The 20,091-nt window shown below is 32.9% G+C and overlaps 1 protein-coding gene across 1 annotated transcript in view; it reads left to right on the plus strand.

The window, feature by feature from the left end:
• LOC147016009 (uncharacterized) overlaps nt 1-87 on the plus strand; it is a 2,400-nt gene extending 2,313 nt beyond the window's left edge. Inside the window, exon 3 of the mRNA XM_085849138.1 lies at nt 1-87. This exon is cut by the window's left edge and continues 939 nt beyond it. Within this exon, the coding sequence (XP_085705264.1) occupies nt 1-87 (87 nt within the window).
• Nucleotides 88-20,091: the final 20,004 nt, after the last annotated feature.

The following is a 20,091-nucleotide window of genomic DNA, read 5'->3' on the forward strand; positions in this document are numbered from 1 at the left end:
CTTACTCCCTCTTTCTATGTCATCAAACCTGAAAGCCTTAAAAGACAGAATTGGAAGGAAAAAAAAAAAAAAAAACAGAAAAAGTAGATATATATATATAAAAATATATATATATATATATATATATATATATATAGATATATATATATATATATATATATATATATATATATATATATATATATATATATAGGTGGAAATCTCATTTTGAAAAAGACTGTGTTGGGTGAGGATTGAGTTGGGGTTGAGATTTTGAATGTGAGGGTTGGGGTTGAGATTTTGAATGTGAGGGTTGGGACACACACACATACACACCAACAAACAAAGTTAAGCCTTGACTTCAGTTGAGGATTCTGTGTTTGGGGTTCACAGATCTAAGAACGTCCCCCTTGACACACATTATATACTGTTATACACCTCGGACTTGGCCCTCGAGTGTCCACAACGGTGTATAGTAGGAGGGAGTGAAGCGCCAACCTATTGCTCCCATTGCACACACACACACACAAACAAAAGTTAAGCCTTGACTATTCAGTTGAGGATTCTGTGTTTGGGGTTCACAGATGTAAGAACGTCCACCCCTTGACACACATTATATACTGTTATACACCTCGGACTTGACCCTCGAGTGTCCACAAAGGTGTATTATCTGCTTAGTTTTGTCTTTTGTAATTCCTGTGAATAAAATGAACCTAAAATCTCTTCCCCTTCCAAATCATATATTTTATAAGTCCAAGGAACTGTATCTATTACATCAACAATTTTAAAAAGTTCTTTCGTCCATCGTTCAGTAAAACCCTTTTCAAAATGAGATTTCCACCTATATATTCTTACGATATCACCAACTTTGAACTTAGGTTTTCTGACATTAATCTCTTTTTCATATTTTAATTTTGTAAATGTTTCTGATGGCTTCATATTCGTTGACGTGTGAATCGTGTCATTATACTTATCCACAATATCCTGAATAAAAGATGACCATTGTTGTGAACCGAGTTGTGTGAATTTTTTATATAGTCTCTCTTTAAGGTACGATTAAAACGTTCAACAACAACTGCCTTCCCTTCATTAAAGGTACTGTATAATGTAATACTGTTATTTTTTAGAAAATTCATAAATGTCTTGTTATAAAACTCTCTACCCTCATCAGTCCACAATTTCTTAGGTTTTCTCTTACTTTTATTAAATATCTGTTGAAAAGCTAACATAAGAGTATTACCTGTTTTGTTTTTTAAAGGGACAACCCACGCATATCTACTCCTCAAATCAATAACGGTTAAAGCATACTTGTACCCCTTATCATTATTGAGTTCAATCAAATCAGCAGACCAGATATAATCAACTTCCTTGGAATAAACTTTCCTTCTCTGAAACTTTGTGAATATTGGTTTATGTAATTCATCAGCTAATTGCTCTTCAGTCTTAATGGCATCATTAGAGCCTATAAGTTTTTTGAATTTCCAAGTCCAAGTTTCAATTTAGCACTAATCATCTTCTTCACGATGAACCTATCAACTTTTTCTCTCAAGGTTGGATTTTGTATCAGAGACAAATTATACAACATTTCTCTATCAGCTTCATGCTTTTCTTCCAACGTTGTGGTATTCCCATAATCAATATCGTGTCTCATGCACACTTCATCAACTCTATTGATTGGTTTACTCCAGGATTTAGGATTGTCTGCCTCATCTAATCTTTTATCCAAGTTTGTGCCTGGACCACAGAAAGAATACCCTGGAAGATGTAATTCCCCTGGTATTCCAGTAGTTGTAAATTTACTTCCTAATAAAAACTTTTGTATATCTCCTCCGAGTTTGTGTTTGGAGATAAATTGATTTTTTTTTGAACCACACACCGAACATATACCTTTTTGTATAACCCTGTTATTTTTACTTTTAATATATGAAATATTTTTAGTATTAGTTTTCTTTTTACATTTGAGACAATAACTCATTTATTTATGAGAAAAATTTCTGCAGAGTGCAAAAACCTTTTTAGTTTCCAACATGCACATTTGAATCTTAATTTTTAAAACAAAAAGAATCCTTAGAAATGCCTTCACTCTCTCCTCCATTTATTTAAGAAAAAACTTGAATTAAAATGAATAGCTTGACGATGCTAATAGTTTTGTTGAAAGTATTGCAAATAGACTTGTTAATTCTTTGTATTCCTCCTTGGTGGGTTGAGTTATTTTCTGTAATACCTCTATTCTTTTTTGAATCTCACTGGTTTCCATACTATAATATTTATTTATTCTCTCTCTTTCCTCTCTCTTCTCTTTTTCCTCCTTCTCTTTCTTCTCCCTCTCCTCCCTCTCTCTCTTCTCTTTTTCCTCCTTCTCTTTCTTCTCTTTTTCCTCCTTCTCTCTCTTCTCCTTTTCCTCCTTCTCTTTCTTCTCCCTCTCTCTCTTCTCTCTTTCCTCCCTCTCTCTATTCTCTCTTTCCTCCTTCTCTCTCTCCTCCTCCTCCTTTTCCTCCTCTTCCCTCTCTTCTTCAACTCCTTCCTCATCCCTTACTATACTTGAATCGTTTACACCCCATAGAATATTATACATATATTCATCAGGATTTCTTGTTATTCCTGTATCCAAAATAATTTTTTACAACAGGAAACCAATAAAATTTCTTTTGAATTTCTAAAAGAGCCTTACCTTTTCTTAACCTTATAATTTTTTCATTATTTAACATTCTAATTAAATCTAAAGTTGTTGGTTTATCAACATCAGCATAATGCCAATCTTTTATTGAAAATACCTCATTCTTATGTTGTAGAACATATTTATTAAAATACCGAATACCCTTTTCTTGAAGGTATGCTTGGACACAGAAATGATAATTTTCTTGAAGCCTTCTTGCTGTCATTTATGTATTAGAAATATATGTTAGAATAATATTATGGCACGAAACACCTCCCCATCTTCCCATAGTTAAATCATTTTGTATTTCCTTACTTATTATATATAATCCTGTTTTTTCTGTTTTCATGAGATAAACAAGGGCAAAACCATTGTTATATTTACCCTTATTAAATTCTTTTATTTGTTGTTTACTAATCGTGGCTCCACAAAACTCATTCTCGATACCAAGTGGATAATATTCTTCCTTACGAGACTGATTTAATTGTTCCAGGTCTTCGAGGTTAATTTTAAATGACCAATTATACCCTAAATCATTCATATCATACCCCCATTGTTCTATTCTCATACAAACGATACGCCCTTCTTTATAAAAATTTATTTTAATTCGAACTGTGAATTCTGTATGACCTGGAGATAATATCAACACTTCTGTATCTTTAGAATACACAGCCGTTTTATTTAAGTATATATATTGTGATAAATCGCTTAATCTCACCAAGTCATTCGCGTCAGTCGGGCTTGGATAATTTTTTAATTTATAAGCATTTTTCATGTTAATATTTTTGTTTATATTATATTTATGTCGTTCAGCCTGTGCCTTTGTGTAATAATTTGATAAATCAATATCCAGTTCTTGAGATACACCAAAGATAGAACCATCTTTACCAACATAAGTCATTTATATTAGATTAAAAATAATGTCATAAAATTTTTTATTTTTGTTGAGTTGAAATAACACATATAGACATAATTGACCACAACACTTGGAATTTAATTCTTGGACTTGAAATGTTTGATAAACACCATTCTGTAAGAATTTTATGACTTCAACAGGTGGTGGAAGACCAAAACTATCAAAATAATATTTGTCTTGACTATTAAAAATACAAACCCAATGAGAACCGTTCCCATCATTATCTTCTAAGTTCATAATAATATTCTTTGTATGTTTCGACACATTTGTTAATTCATCTCTCATACAAATAACCACATTATGAATTTTTAATTTCTTACAATATTTGGCAAGTTGTAAATTTGATGTTGTATTCTTTCCAAATTCTTTCAACCACTCATCAATGCTCATTTATTTATTAGAAAGATATAATCCATTACCTCTTTTCGTTAATTTTACACCTGCTTGTGCTATAGAAGAAAGCATATCTCCAACTAACAATCTCGCTTTATCAGGCAGACCTTCAAGTTTTTCAGCAAAATCTACAATTACACCACTTCCACTAATTTGTTTCTCCAACTCTTTGTTATGTCTTTCCAATTCTTTTTGAGCCTGGAGTTGAGCCTTCCTTTCGTTGGCAGTTTTGACCGCTGTTGAAATACCACCCGTCAATGCTCCAACCGCACTTAAACCAGCAAATAAAGGAATTAGAAATGGGAGAAATCCTCCACTCGTCTCTCTTATTGAATATTTTTTTAACATTGGTTTTGTCATTTTAATTTTAAGTGAGCCAGTGTCATTCAAGATTTTAACCTGTTCTCTTGTGAGCAAAACATCAATTCTTACTGCTCCTTTTCTCTGAATTGTATTAACGTTAATTGTACAAGGCTTTTGATTTTGAACACAAGATGATAGTTTATGAAGATTGATTTGATTAACATATACCCCAGTTGGTACTTTGCCACTCATTTATTTAACAAAAAAATTATGTGAGACTAATCATCACACCATTATCTGTATTAATCTGCAATTCTGTTTCTTCCAAAAGCAAACAATATGTATCAACTTCTTCACTCTCTCCTCTTTCAATGTATAGGGAAGTATCCACTCGATTAGACTTTATAGTTTCTTTTTGAGCGCTCAGGTCAAACGTATAGATTGTATACAAACTTTTAAATGCTGTCATATCCAAAATAGGTTCTTTATTTCCATTACTTTCACACACCTTTTGGTAAGACTTGTATGCTTCAGCAAAATCATTTTTTTCCCAATTAATTTCCAATCTATCTCGTGGATAAAATGTTCCATCTAGAGAAACGCGAAGTTGTTTCACCTTAGCATTATCACTCAATGCATTATTCTTATCAGTCGCAGTATCACCATCTGGCTTTTTAAAAATCATCCACAGATATCGTGGCTTTCCTTCCAGAACACCCAAATTCCACGTGTAAGTAGTTTGATTGAGTTTAACGTGTTGACATCTTCTTTTGAGGTATGATACACTGAGTGGTTTCTTTGAGTTAAGTCTTCGATTCAACATCTCTTCTGTTTTAAGATTAGGAGTATATTCACTGATATACCAACTCATCTCCTCAATTACAAATTTATTCTGATCACCAAAAGCATTACCAACACCAAAAAGCAATCTATTTTCATTATCATTCCTTTGTAGTTGAAATCTAATTTTAAGACCATACAGAACTTTATCATAATCACAAAATCCAAATATACCTTTAAGAGGAACTGCCACAGTAAAACTATTTTCTGCTTTTGTATCATCATTATACATTCCTTTCCTTTGAATATATCCAGGGTCTGTGTTTGTTCCCGTTGACATATCAGGAATAAAACCTTCGACAGACCCCTTTCCCATTCTATCACTGAATGTATAGAGTGTAAATTTCATCATTTCAGATACAGCAGAGACATAATCAACCGCTTCAACTTCTTGTGTTCCAATATACAATCGCACACTATCAAACATTTTCCAGAAGAAATCATTTACAAGTGTAGCGTTTGTGTTATTCCCAGCCTTAGTGAATTTAAATTTACACAACAAGAAACTTTCGGAGAGATTCAACTAGGTTTGTTGATTATTTATTTCAAAACTTTTTGTACCATTTGTATTCCAGTCTGTTCCAGTTATTGCATTTACCTTGAAGTAATCTTCTTTTTTAGTGGAGTTTGAGATAATAATAGTATCATCCAAATCATAGATACTATCAATTGCTTCCATACTTGTATTTATTTAGGAAAAAAGATGTTAAAACTTTTGAAACCCTGATCCAAGTATTTGAATTATTTTCTGTCGTTCTTGGGGGGACAACTGAGTTTTACCTTTCTTAATTTCTTTTATTGCTTGTAATTTATGAGATTCTTTCTGAGCATCTTTTATACTCTTTACAGCACCTGCTACATTTCCCACAGCAGAAGCAGTTGAACCAATTAGGTCTTTATGTTTAAGAATAGTTGAACCAATACCCATGAGAGTATCAATTATCCCATCTCCTCTAAATTGATGTCCGACACCCCTTTGTCTCTTAGGTTTATAGTATCCTCTACCAAGATACATACCTTCACCCTTGTAGTACGGGGAAAGGAACATCCCATCCCCTGTAATTATTTTATATTTTCCCAACTCGTGCTTCCTCACAATAACCATCGTATTTATTTATTGAAAAACTTCACGTAGGTGAATTCTGATGGATATAACTTCTCCATTAAAAGAGATCACACGATTATCTTGGTCGGTTATCCTTAAATTTACTCTGTGTATGGTTTTTCCTGACACAGGTAGATAAACCAAATTTTTAGGTTCCATATTGAATTTATAACCAATTGGGGTTGAGTATGCGCTGAATGAAAATATTGTATTTGTTTTTAATCCATCATTATAAGCACCATCAATCAAATCACAGTGAATTAACACCGAATTTATTCCTGAGGATATTTGAATGACATTATCACTGTAAAACGTCCCATTAGTTTCAATCTTTTTTGAGGAGAAACCTAATAACTCTCTAAATGAATTATCAATTGTGAAATCAACCTTGTAGTTATTTTTAACTTTAATCGTTGATTTTGAAGTATGTTTTTGAATGTTTATAACAATATTTTTTGGTTCATCACCCTGTTCTTTCATAAGACGAGCAATTTCGGAAGATATTTGAGAAATCTCGTATGCTCCGGTGAGACTGTTATCGTTTTGTATCCACTTCCCGGATTATAACTAAACTTGTCATTTTTCTCGGTTATATTAAATAAGGTATTATAAGTCTCCATGGACAATAAAGATGCCTCATATTCTTTTGTTGTGTCAAGTTGTAGTGGGTATGGGAATGAAGATGTGTGGTCGCTTGTTGTGAAATTAAAACTCAGGATTGTGCTTCTCATCTTATTTAATATGAGATAAAATGTCTTTATATTGAGATTTATTAATTATTTTCATGTTCATCAACTGGTCTAAAATGGCTGATGCTTCATTAAAACAATTGTTATTTCCAGCCTTCTTACTGCCGAACAACAATAACAGTCTATTAACTAATTGCGATGGGTCATTTGGAAGAAAACTAATACCTGAACCAAGGATACTTAAAGCCTGAATAATGTGTTTCTCCTTCTCATTCTTCCTACTTTTACCAGAAAGAATAACCTTATAATTTAGAGTGTTCAGCAAATCAATATATACTCTATCATCATTATTTTCCATATCCAATGGTTTATCAATATACTTTGATTCATCCCTCACAGTTGAACCTTGTCTTCCATCTTTTGTGAGAAGAAACATTAATCTCGGAGTTAGTTTAACAGGGGGTTGAGCAGAACTTAAGAACCTTAATTCATCATTAAATATCAATACCTTTTCTTGAACAAGATGAAATATTGCTGGTTGTTCTGTTGGAATGAGTCCTGCTTTGGTTTTTGAATCCGCTGAATATTCATTGTTTTGAATAGCATTCACAATATAATCAGGGGGTTGATTAATCTCTTCCAGTTGTTGAAATAAACCTTCATCATGTTCTAATTCTCCAATATGCTCTAATTCTTCCTCCGTCATTTGACTGAAATCTTTTAACATTTGGAGCTTTCTAGGAGTATATTCTACTGTGGGAACTGTGGAAACATCTTTCATTTATTCTTGGGAAGTTTTTAAAAGTGGTTTAAAAAATTTCTCTTGTTTTTCTTCAAATGCTTCTTTGCCCGTTAGTTTCTGTCTGCGTTTCTTCTTTATGTCTTCCTGTTGTTTTACAACTTTTGAAACCAACTCTTGATGTTCCTTAAATCTTCTTGCTCTTTCTTTTGTATCCATTTATTTATTGTAAAATATCATTTAATGAATTGTAAAGATCAACAGGGAAATTTTCCTTTTCTTCATCATTCAAGTAGATGTGTTCAAATAAATCCTTTTCTTTAAATATTTCATCAAATTCTTTATTAACATTAATGCGAGTTGTAATTTCTTCTTCACTAATCCTTGCATCTCTGCTTTTCATACGTTTGTGTTGAGTTTCTTCATCAACATCAAAACCGAATGATAAAATCTTCACTCCGCTCAGATATTTAATAATTTGTCTCGTTCCTTCTGGATTAGTTTCTAATATCCCAACACCACCAGATTTTAGTTTCTTTAACTCACTCTTACAATGTGAATATTTTGTTGTACCAAGAGAAACCTCCTCAAATATTTGTCCTTCATTCCTCAATCGCATATGTTCCTCCACTGAAATATAGTGATAATCTTCACCTTTTACTTCTCCAGGTCTTATTGCTCTAGTTGTTGATACAATGCGTATCACGGGGTGTTTTTTAAGTAAATTTACAATATTCTCATTTGTACTACACAAGAACCTTGATTTATGAAAGTTTTTTCCAGAAGCAGATTTACCCACAAGATTTATAATAATAGTTGTCATTTATATATGTAATTGTTTATAAAACAAAAAATATATCCCTTAATATCTCATCTTGTTTCACAACAATATATTTATATTTTTCAGTCGTGTGCTTCATATAATCCTCAAATTTCTTTTTACTACATAATGTAGAACAATTATCTCTCCAAAAATTATTGATATCTATTGAATTTAACTTGAATAAAATAAAAGTATTAGCATTGTTTCTGATGGAACGACGAGGAAGTTGAAAGTACGATTGACTAAGATAAATACAATTACAAGAAGAATGTCTCCCTCTTGTGTAGTAGCTGTCCATTACCGTTTGGTTTCTCTCATTAACACAATCATCAAAGATAACGAGGTTCTTTTTTGATTTATCCAAATCTTGGGGAGACGGTATATCATCCGTATTATCACTAAGAATACAAGTTATAAGATTTGATTTCTTTTTACATCTCTGTGTATCACAAAATAGTTGAATTATATCTTCAATGTTATAATCATTTAGGTTTTTTTGACGTTTAAATAAACCTATTATATCTTCTTTTTGAAGACCAGCATTAAAACCTTGTGAGAGTAGTTGATACTCTGGTTGAAAACTCGACTTTGTGAAAATTATTAAATTATCATAATCTAAAAAGTTGGGAGTGAGGAGCATTTTTAAAAGTAAGCAGGTTTTTCCACATCCACTTGAACCAACTATGAGACATCTTAATGAATTTGGGAGATTTTTATGGTTGTTAAATTTTATCTTATTTTCCCAAATAGGTAAAAAATCATTCATTTATATATTTGAAAAACAGGTTATTTAATTTATTATTGGCTTTTTTAGAAACTCTATATTTTATCCTAAGTTCAGGTTTAATTTCAAGATAATCCATTATTTTATTTATACAATATCTTGTGTTGATATTTCCCTGAAAATTACATCCATGAATAATATACAACAACAATCCTTTGAACATTTCTCTTATACGTTCAGTTTCTTCCCTTGTAAGGAAAGGTGTGTTATCATCCTCATACTTTACATTCATTTCTCTAATCAATCTTGTAAAGTAATTCATTTTTGGTGTAAATCTAAAAGAATTATTTTCCTTTTTATATTTTTTATTATCATTAATTAGAAGATAATCACAGAATATACATTGTTTATAGGCTTTTGACTCTGTGTTTAATCCCCGTCTTTCACACGCAGGACAATTCTCAAATTTGTCATATGGAGAATCAGGAAAGTCTAGCATATTTATAAAGTAAAACTTTACTTAAACTGAAATTCATCTATACTTTCAGTTGTATATTACCATCGATATCGATATACTTTTTTTCATTATCAGATTCAACGACAACATTTTTTATATTAAAGGTAATTTTAAAATTATCGTTAACTACTATTGAACGAAATGTCAGTAGGGTAAGAATACTGATTCTGGCTCACTTTTCCCCATGTAAATGAATGGGGGATTTTCAGCGATTTATATTTTTTTTCCCTAAAAATAAATCCCCTTTTTATCCCAAGGTATATTTATTTGTCTCCCCTTTTAACTTGGAGGTTGAACCTCATTGAATTGAACACCTGGGGGTTGAACAGCTCACTCATTGAACCTATAAAGATTTGTTCATTCTCAAATTCCTTCAATAGTTTAATTTTCTTTGCACAATAATCCCCATCTAAAATATTGACAAACAAAACATTTGAATCTTTATATTTTTTAAGATACCCCATTTGTGCCATTACGAAATGATAAACTTCTCTTAATGCTCTTGTTTGACCACCTCCTGAGCCACAGGTTATTTTTTGTTAAGCCCCGCCCACTTTTCTTTAAGCCCCGCCCACTTTTGTTAAGCACCGCCCACTATCCACAAGGTATTCAATAAGCCCCGCCCACTTTTCTTTAAACCCGGCCCGCTTTTGCTAAGCCCCGCCCACTTTTGCTAAGCTCCGCCCACTTTTCATGAGGTATTTTTTCTAAGCCACGCCCACTTTTCCTAAGCTCCGCCCACTTTTGCTAAGCTCCGCCCACTTTTCATAAGATATTTTTTCTAAGCCACGCCCACTTTTCCTAAGCCCCGCCCACTTTTGCTAAGCTCCGCCCACTTTTCATAAGGTATTTTTCTAAGCCACGCCCACTTTTCCTAAGCTCCGCCTACTTTTGCTAAGCCCCGCCCACTCTTACATCATTTCCAGTTCATCTCTGACTCACAAAGAAATCACTAGAAAATTACAGGATGTTATGGTTTTGAAAAATTTCCCAATGAAGGCTTGCCTAGGCTTGCCCAGGGAATTTCCAAAGGAAACCACACCCACCAGTCTTTCTCTATAAAAGCTTCAAACCCAGGCTCCATTTTAAACATTTGTTCTTGCTGGCAATGGTGTTCTGTGTGCTTGTCTCAAACTCTCTGTCTTCTATGGAACTAAACCTTCAAGTTGATGAACTGGATTCAAACCTCTTATCTATTGAGGTAAGATTTTTTATTTTCCTATTTTCAAACTTTGATTGAAGCATACTCATTTAATAATTAAATAACTTAATTAATACATTATTATTTTCTCTCACAGGAAATTGTATCTGAAAATACTGCTTTTGCTACAACTTGGGGGAAATTGTTGGCTTGGTTGAAGACCTTGAGTGGGATGACTTTAGTGTTCCTTGGAACTCTCTGTCTTCTATGGAACTAAACCTTCAAGTTGATGAACTGGATTCAAACCTCTTATCTATTGAGGTAAGATTTTTTATTTTCCTATTTTCAAACTTTGATTGAAGCATACTCATTTAATAATTAAATAACTTAATTAATACATTATTATTTTCTCTCACAGGAAATTGTGTCTGAAATACGAAATGAAAATACTGCTTTTGCTACAACTTGGGGCGAAATTGTTGGCTTGGTTGAAGACCTTATGAGCGACCAAGACCCACAGAACGAGTTCGTCCTTGATGACCCAACCAAAGAGTTATACCTTGGAGACCAGCAAAATCCTGAAAAAGAGTTTTACAGCAATAGTACTCATTGTGAGTTATCAAGACAATACCCACTGAACAAGTTATACCTTGATGAGCCAGAATACAAGTTTTACCTTGGAGACTCACAAATTTTGAAAAAATCAGTAAATGAGTTCTGCCTTGATGGTTTAAATAACTACCTTGGAGACTCAGGAAAAGGGTTTTGCCAAGATGGTTCTAAATATGGGGCCTACCTTGGAGACTCACAAATTTTGAAAAAATCAGTAAATGAGTTCTGCCTTGATGGTTTAAATAACTACCTTGGAGACTCAGGAAAAGGGTTCTGCCAAGATGGTTCTAAATATGGGGCCTACCTTGGAGACTCACAAATTTTGAAAAAATCAGTAAATGAGTTCTGCCTTGATGGTTTAAATAACTACCTTGGAGACTCAGGAAAAGGGTTCTGCCAAGATGGTTCTAAATATGGGGCCTACCTTGGAGACTCACAAATTTTGAAAAAATCAGTAAATGAGTTCTGCCTTGATGGTTTAAATAACTACCTTGGAGACTCAGGAAAAGGGTTCTGCCAAGATGGTTCTAAATATGGGGCCTACCTTGGAGACTCACAAATTTTGAAAAATCAGTAAATGAGTTATCCTTAAGAGACTTTGTAAGTTGGTTTTACTTTGAATACTTGAAATGTGGGTTCTGGATTGATAACTCACAATGTGATACATATCTTGGAAACTCAACGGGAATGTGGTTATACCTTGAAGACTTGGAAAGTTGGGTTTATGTTGGACACTTGAAACTTTTTTGGGGGCTTTTATTTATTTATTTATTTATTTATTATTATTATTATTTTATTTATTTATATTTTGGAGACTTTTGGAGTTGCTATCACTCTTTGGGATCTAAACCTATCGATGTAGTTCTTTGTCGGATGGTGCTTGATGGGAGCAAGATCAAGAAAGTTCTGGGAAGAAAGTGCAGGCTTACTCCCTCTTTCTACGTCATCAAACCTGAAAGCCTTAAAAGACAGAATTGGAAGAAGAGAAAAAACAAAAAATATACATTGTTCGTTCTGGGAAGAAAGTGCAGGCTTACTCCCTCTTTCTACGTCATCAAACCTGAAAGCCTTAAAAGACAGAATTGGAAGAAGAGAAAAAAAAACAAAAAATATACATTGTTCGTTCTGGGAAGAAAGTGCAGGCTTACTCCCTCTTTCTACGTCATCAAACCTGAAAGCCTTAAAAGACAGAATTGGAAGAAGAAAAAAAAAAAAAACGTAAAAATATATATATATATATAGGTGGAAATCTCATTTTGAAAAAGACATTGTGTTGGGCGAGGATTGAGTTGGGGTTGAGATTTTGAATGTGAGGGTTGGGGTTGAGATTTTGAATGTGAGGGTTGGGACACACACATACACATCAACAAACAAAAGTTAAGCCTTGACTATTCAGTTGAGGATTCTGTGTTTGGGGTTCACAGATCTAAGAACGTCCCCCTTGACACACATTATATACTGTTATACACCTCGGACTTGGCCCTCGAGTGTCCACAACGGTGTATAGTAGGAGGGAGTGAAGCGCCAACCTATTGCTCCCATTGCACACACACACACAAACAAAAGTTAAGCCTTGACTATTCAGTTGAGGATTCTGTGTTTGGGGTTCACAGATCTAAGAACGTCCCCCTTGACACACATTATATACTGTAATACACCTCGGACTTGTCCCTCTAGTGTCCACAAAGGTGTATTATCTGCTTAGTTTTGTCTTTTGTAATTCCTGTGAATAAAATGAACCTAAAATCTCTTCCCCTTCCAAATCATATATTTTATAAGTCCAAGGAACTGTATCTATTACATCAACAATTTTAAAAAGTTCTTTCGTCCATCGTTCAGTAAAACCCTTTTCAAAATGAGATTTCCACCTATATATTCTTACGATATCACCAACTTTGAACTTAGGTTTTCTGACATTAATCTCTTTTTCATATTTTAATTTTGTAAATGTTTCTGATGGCTTCATATTCGTTGACGTGTGAATCGTGTCATTATACTTATCCACAATATCCTGAATAAAAGATGACCATTGTTGTGAACCGAGTTGTGTGAATTTTTTATATAGTCTCTCTTTAAGGTACGATTAAAACGTTCAACAACAACTGCCTTCCCTTCATTAAAGGTACTGTATAATGTAATACTGTTATTTTTTAGAAAATTCATAAATGTCTTGTTATAAAACTCTCTACCCTCATCAGTCCACAATTTCTTAGGTTTTCTCTTACTTTTATTAAATATCTGTTGAAAAGCTAACATAAGAGTATTACCTGTTTTGTTTTTTAAAGGGACAACCCACGCATATCTACTCCTCAAATCAATAACGGTTAAAGCATACTTGTACCCCTTATCATTATTGAGTTCAATCAAATCAGCAGACCAGATATAATCAACTTCCTTGGAATAAACTTTCCTTCTCTGAAACTTTGTGAATATTGGTTTATGTAATTCATCAGCTAATTGCTCTTCAGTCTTAATGGCATCATTAGAGCCTATAAGTTTTTTGAATTTCCAAGTCCAAGTTTCAATTTAGCACTAATCATCTTCTTCACGATGAACCTATCAACTTTTTCTCTCAAGGTTGGATTTTGTATCAGAGACAAATTATACAACATTTCTCTATCGGCTTCATGCTTTTCTTCCAACGTTGTGGTATTCCCATAATCAATATCGTGTCTCATGCACACTTCATCAACTCTATTGATTGGTTTACTCCAGGATTTAGGATTGTCTGCCTCATCTAATCTTTTATCTAAGTTTGTGCCTGGACCACAGAAAGAATAACCTGGAAGATGTAATTCCCCTGGTATTCCAGTAGTTGTAAATTTACTTCCTGATAAAAACTTTTGTATATCTCCTCCGAGTTTGTGTTTGGAGATAAATTGATTTTTTTTTGAACCACACACCGAACATATACCTTTTTGTATAACCCTGTTATTTTTACTTTTAATATATGAAATATTTTTAGTATTAGTTTTCTTTTTACATTTGAGACAATAACTCATTTATTTATGAGAAAAATTCCTGCAGAGTGCAAAAACCTTTTTAGTTTCCAACATGCACATTTGAATCTTAATTTTTAAAACATAAAGAATCCTTAGAAATGCCTTCACTCTCTCCTCCATTTATTTAAGAAAAAACTTGAATTAAAATCCATATCTTGTCGATGCTAATAGTCTTGTCAAAAGTATTGCAAATAGACTTGTCAATTCTTTGTTTTCCTCCTCGGTGGGTTGAGTTATTTTCTGTAATACCACCAATCTTTTTTGAATCTCACTGGTTTCCATATTTTGATATTTATTCATTCTCTCTCTTTCCTCCCTCTCTCTCTTCTCTCTTTCCTCCCTCTCTCTATTCTCTCTTTCCTCCTTCTCTCTCTTCTCCTTTTCCTCCTTCTCTCTCTTCTCCTTTTCCTCCTTCTCTTTCTTCTCCCTCTCTCTCTTCTCTCTTTCCTCCTTCTCTCTCTCTTCCCTCTCTTCTTCAACTCCTTCCTCATCCCTTACTATCCTTGAATCGTTTACACCCCATAGAATATTATACATATATTCATCAGGATTTCTTGTTATTCCTGTATCCAAAATAATTTTTTTTACAACAGGAAACCAATAAAATTTCTTTTGAATTTCTAAAAGAGCCTTACCTTTTCTTAACCTTATAATTTTTTCATTATTTAACATTCTAATTAAATCTAAAGTTGTCGGTTTATCAACATCAGCATAATGCCAATCTTTTATTGAAAATACCTCATTCTTATGTTGTAGAACATATTTATTAAAATACCGAATACCCTTTTCTTGAAGGTATGCTTGAACACAGAAATGATAATTTTCTTGAAGCCTTCTTGCTGTCATTTATGTATTAGAAATATATGTTAGAATAATATTATGGCACGAAACACCTCCCCATCTTCCCATAGTTAAATCATTTTGTATTTCCTTACTTATTATATATAATCCTGTTTTTTCTGTTTTCATGAGATAAACAAGGGCAAAACCATTATTATATTTACCCTTATTAAATTCTTTTATTTGTTGTTTACTAATCGTGGCTCCACAAAACTCATTCTCGATACCAAGTGGATAATATTCTTCCTTACGAGACTGATTTAATTGTTCCAGGTCTTCGAGGTTAATTTTAAATGACCAATTATACCCTAAATCATTCATATCATACCCCCATTGTTCTATTCTCATACAAACGATACGCCCTTCTTTATAAAAATTTATTTTAATTCGAACTGTGAATTCTGTATGACCTGGAGATAATATCAACACTTCTGTATCTTTAGAATACACAGCCGTTTTATTTAAGTATATATATTGTGATAAATCGCTTAATCTCACCAAGTCATTCGCGTCAGTCGGGCTTGGATAATTTTTTAATTTATAAGCATTTTTCATGTTAATATTTTTGTTTATATTATATTTATATCGTTCAGCCTGTGCCTTTGTGTAATAATTTGATAAATCAATATCCAGTTCTTGAGATACACCAAAGATAGAACCATCTTTACCAACATAAGTCATTTATATTAGATTAAAAATAATATCATAAAATTTTTTATTTTTGTTGAGTTGAAATAACACATATAGACATAATTGACCACAACACTTGGAATTTAATTCTTGGACTTGAAATGTTTGATAAACACCATTCTGTAAGAATTTTATGACTTCAACAGGTGGTGGAAGACCAAAACTATCAAAATAATATTTGTCTTGACTATTAAAAATACAAACCCAATGAGAACCGTTCCCATCATTATCTTCTAAGTTCATAATAATATTCTTTGTATGTTTCGACACATTTGTTAATTCATCTCTCATACAAATAACCACATTATGAATTTTTAATTTCTTACAATATTTGGCAAGTTGTAAATTTGATGTTGTATTATTTCCAAATTCTTTCAACCACTCATCAATGCTCATTTATTTATTAGAAAGATATAATCCATTACCTCTTTTCGTTAATTTTACACCTGCTTGTGCTATAGAAGAAAGCATATCTCCAACTAACAATCTCGCTTTATCAGGCAGACCTTCAAGTTTTTCAGCAAAATCTACAATTACACCACTTCCACTAATTTGTTTCTCCAACTCTTTGTTATGTCTTTCCAATTCTTTTTGAGCCTGGAGTTGAGCCTTCCTTTCGTTGGCAGTTTTGACCGCTGTTGAAATACCACCCGTCAATGCTCCAACCGCACTTAAACCAGCAAATAAAGGAATTAGAAATGGGAGAAATCCTCCACTCGTCTCTCTTATTGAATATTTTTTCAACATTGGTTTTGTCATTTTAATTTTAAGTGAGCCAGTGTCATTCAAGATTTTAACCTGTTCTCTTGTGAGCAAAACATCAATTCTTACTGCTCCTTTTCTCTGAATTGTATTAACGTTAATCGTACAAGGCTTTTGATTTTGAACACAAGATGATAGTTTATGAAGATTGATTTGATTAACATATACCCCAGTTGGTACTTTGCCACTCATTTATTTAACAAAAAATTATGTGAGACTAATCATCACACCATTATCTGTATTAATCTGCAATTCTGTTTCTTCCAAAAGCAAACAATATGTATCAACTTCTTCACTCTCTCCTCTTTCAATGTATAGGGAAGTATCCACTCGATTAGACTTTATAGTTTCTTTTTGAGCGCTCAGGTCAAACGTATAGATTGTATACAAACTTTTAAATGCTGTCATATCCAAAATAGGTTCTTTATTTCCATTACTTTCACACACCTTTTGGTAAGACTTGTATGCTTCAGCAAAATCATTTTTTTCCCAATTAATTTCCAATCTATCTCGTGGATAAAATGTTCCATCTAGAGAAACGCGAAGTTGTTTCACCTTAGCATTATCACTCAATGCATTATTCTTATCAGTCGCAGTATCACCATCTGGCTTTTTAAAAATCATCCACAGATATCGTGGCTTTCCTTCCAGAACACCCAAATTCCACGTGTAAGTAGTTTGATTGAGTTTAACGTGTTGACATCTTCTTTTGAGGTATGATACACTGAGTGGTTTTTTTGAGTTAAGTCTTCGATTCAACATCTCTTCTGTTTTAAGATTAGGAGTATATTCACTGATATACCAACTCATCTCCTCAATTACAAATTTATTCTGATCACCAAAAGCATTACCAACACCAAAAAGCAATCTATTTTCATTATCATTCCTTTGTAGTTGAAATCTAATTTTAAGACCATACAGAACTTTATCATAATCACAAAATCCAAATATACCTTTAAGAGGAACTGCCACAGTAAAACTATTTTCTGCTTTTGTATCATCATTATACATTCCTTTCCTTTGAATATATCCAGGGTCTGTGTTTGTTCCCGTTGACATATCAGGAATAAAACCTTCGACAGACCCCTTTCCCATTCTATCACTGAATGTATAGAGTGTAAATTTCATCATTTCAGATACAGCAGAGACATAATCAACCGCTTCAACTTCTTGTGTTCCAATATACAATCGCACACTATCAAACATTTTCCAGAAGAAATCATTTACAAGTGTAGCGTTTGTGTTATTCCCAGCCTTAGTGAATTTAAATTTACACAACAAGAAACTTTCGGAGAGATTCAAATAGGTTTGTTGATTATTTATTTCAAAACTTTTTGTACCATTTGTATTCCAGTCTGTTCCAGTTATTGCATTTACCTTGAAGTAATCTTCTTTTTTAGTGGAGTTTGAGATAATAATAGTATCATCCAAATCATAGATACTATCAATTGCTTCCATACTTGTATTTATTTAGGAAAAAAGATGTTAAAACTTTTGAAACCCTGATCCAAGTATTTGAATTATTTTCTGTCGTTCTTGGGGGACAACTGAGTTTTACCTTTCTTAATTTCTTTTATTGCTTGTAATTTATGAGATTCTTTCTGAGCATCTTTTATACTCTTTACAGCACCTGCTACATTTCCCACAGCAGAAGCAGTTGAACCAATTAGGTCTTTATGTTTAAGAATAGTTGAACCAATACCCATGAGAGTATCAATTATCCCATCTCCTCTAAATTGATGTCCAACACCCCTTTGTCTCTTAGGTTTATAGTATCCTCTACCAAGATACATACCTTCACCCTTGTAGTACGGGGAAAGGAACATCCCATCCCCTGTAATTATTTTATATTTTCCCAACTCGTGCTTCCTCACAATAACCATCGTATTTATTTATTGAAAAACTTCACGTAGGTGAATTCTGATGGATATAACTTCTCCATTAAAAGAGATCACACGATTATCTTGGTCGGTTATCCTAAAATTTACTCTGTGTATGGTTTTTCCTGACACAGGTAGATAAACCAAATTTTTAGGCTCCATATTGAATTTATAACCAATTGGGGTTGAGTATGCGCTGAATGAAAATATTGTATTTGTTTTTAATCCATCATTATAAGCACCATCAATCAAATCACAGTGAATTAACACCGAATTTATTCCTGAGGATATTTGAATGACATTATCACTGTAAAACGTCCCATTAGTTTCAATCTTTTTTGAGGAGAAACCTAATAACTCTCTAAATGAATTATCAATTGTGAAATCAACCTTGTAGTTATTTTTAACTTTAATCGTTGATTTTGAAGTATGTTTTTGAATGTTTATAACAATATTTTTTGGTTCATCACCCTGTTCTTTCATAAGACGAGCAATTTCGGAAGATATTTGAGAAATCTCGTATGCTCCGGGTGAGACTGTTATCGTTTTGTATCCACTTCCCGGATTATAACTAAACTTGTCATTTTTCTCGGTTATATTAAATAAGGTATTATAAGTCTCCATGGACAATAAAGATGCCTCATATTCTTTTGTTGTGTCAAGTTGTAGTGGGTATGGGAATGAAGATGTGTGGTCGCTTGTTGTGAAATTAAAACTCAGGATTGTGCTTCTCATCTTATTTAATATGAGTTAAAATGTCTTTATATTGAGATTTATTAATTATTTTCATGTTCATCAACTGGTCTAAAATGGCTGATGCTTCATTAAAACAATTGTTATTTCCAGCCTTCTTACTGCCGAACAACAATAACAGTCTATTAACTAATTGCGATGGGTCATTTGGAAGAAAACTAATACCTGAACCAAGGATACTTAAAGCCTGAATAATGTGTTTCTCCTTCTCATTCTTCCTACTTTTACCAGAAAGAATAACCTTATAATTTAGAGTGTTCAGCAAATCAATATATACTCTATCATCATTATTTTCCATATCCAATGGTTTATCAATATACTTTGATTCATCCCTCACAGTTGAACCTTGTCTTCCATCTTTTGTGAGAAGAAACATTAATCTCGGAGTTAGTTTAACAGGGGGTTGAGCAGAACTTAAGAACCTTAATTCATCATTAAATATCAATACCTTTTCTTGAACAAGATGAAATATTGCTGGTTGTTCTGTTGGAATGAGTCCTGTTTTGGTTTTTGAATCCGCTGAATATTCATTGTTTTGAACAGCATTCACAATATAATCAGGGGGTTGATTAATCTCTTCCAGTTGTTGAAATAAACCTTCATCATCATATTCTAATTCTCCTAAATGCTCTAATTCTTCCTCCGTCATTTGACTGAAATCTTTTAACATTTGAAGCTTTCTAGGAGTATATTCTACTGTGGGAACTGTGGAAACATCTTTCATTTT

This window comes from Eptatretus burgeri, chromosome 12 (genome assembly GCF_056783735.1).
Source record: "Eptatretus burgeri isolate ZD-2024b chromosome 12, Ebu_testis_v1, whole genome shotgun sequence".
NCBI classification, from domain to species: domain Eukaryota; kingdom Metazoa; phylum Chordata; class Myxini; order Myxiniformes; family Myxinidae; genus Eptatretus; species Eptatretus burgeri.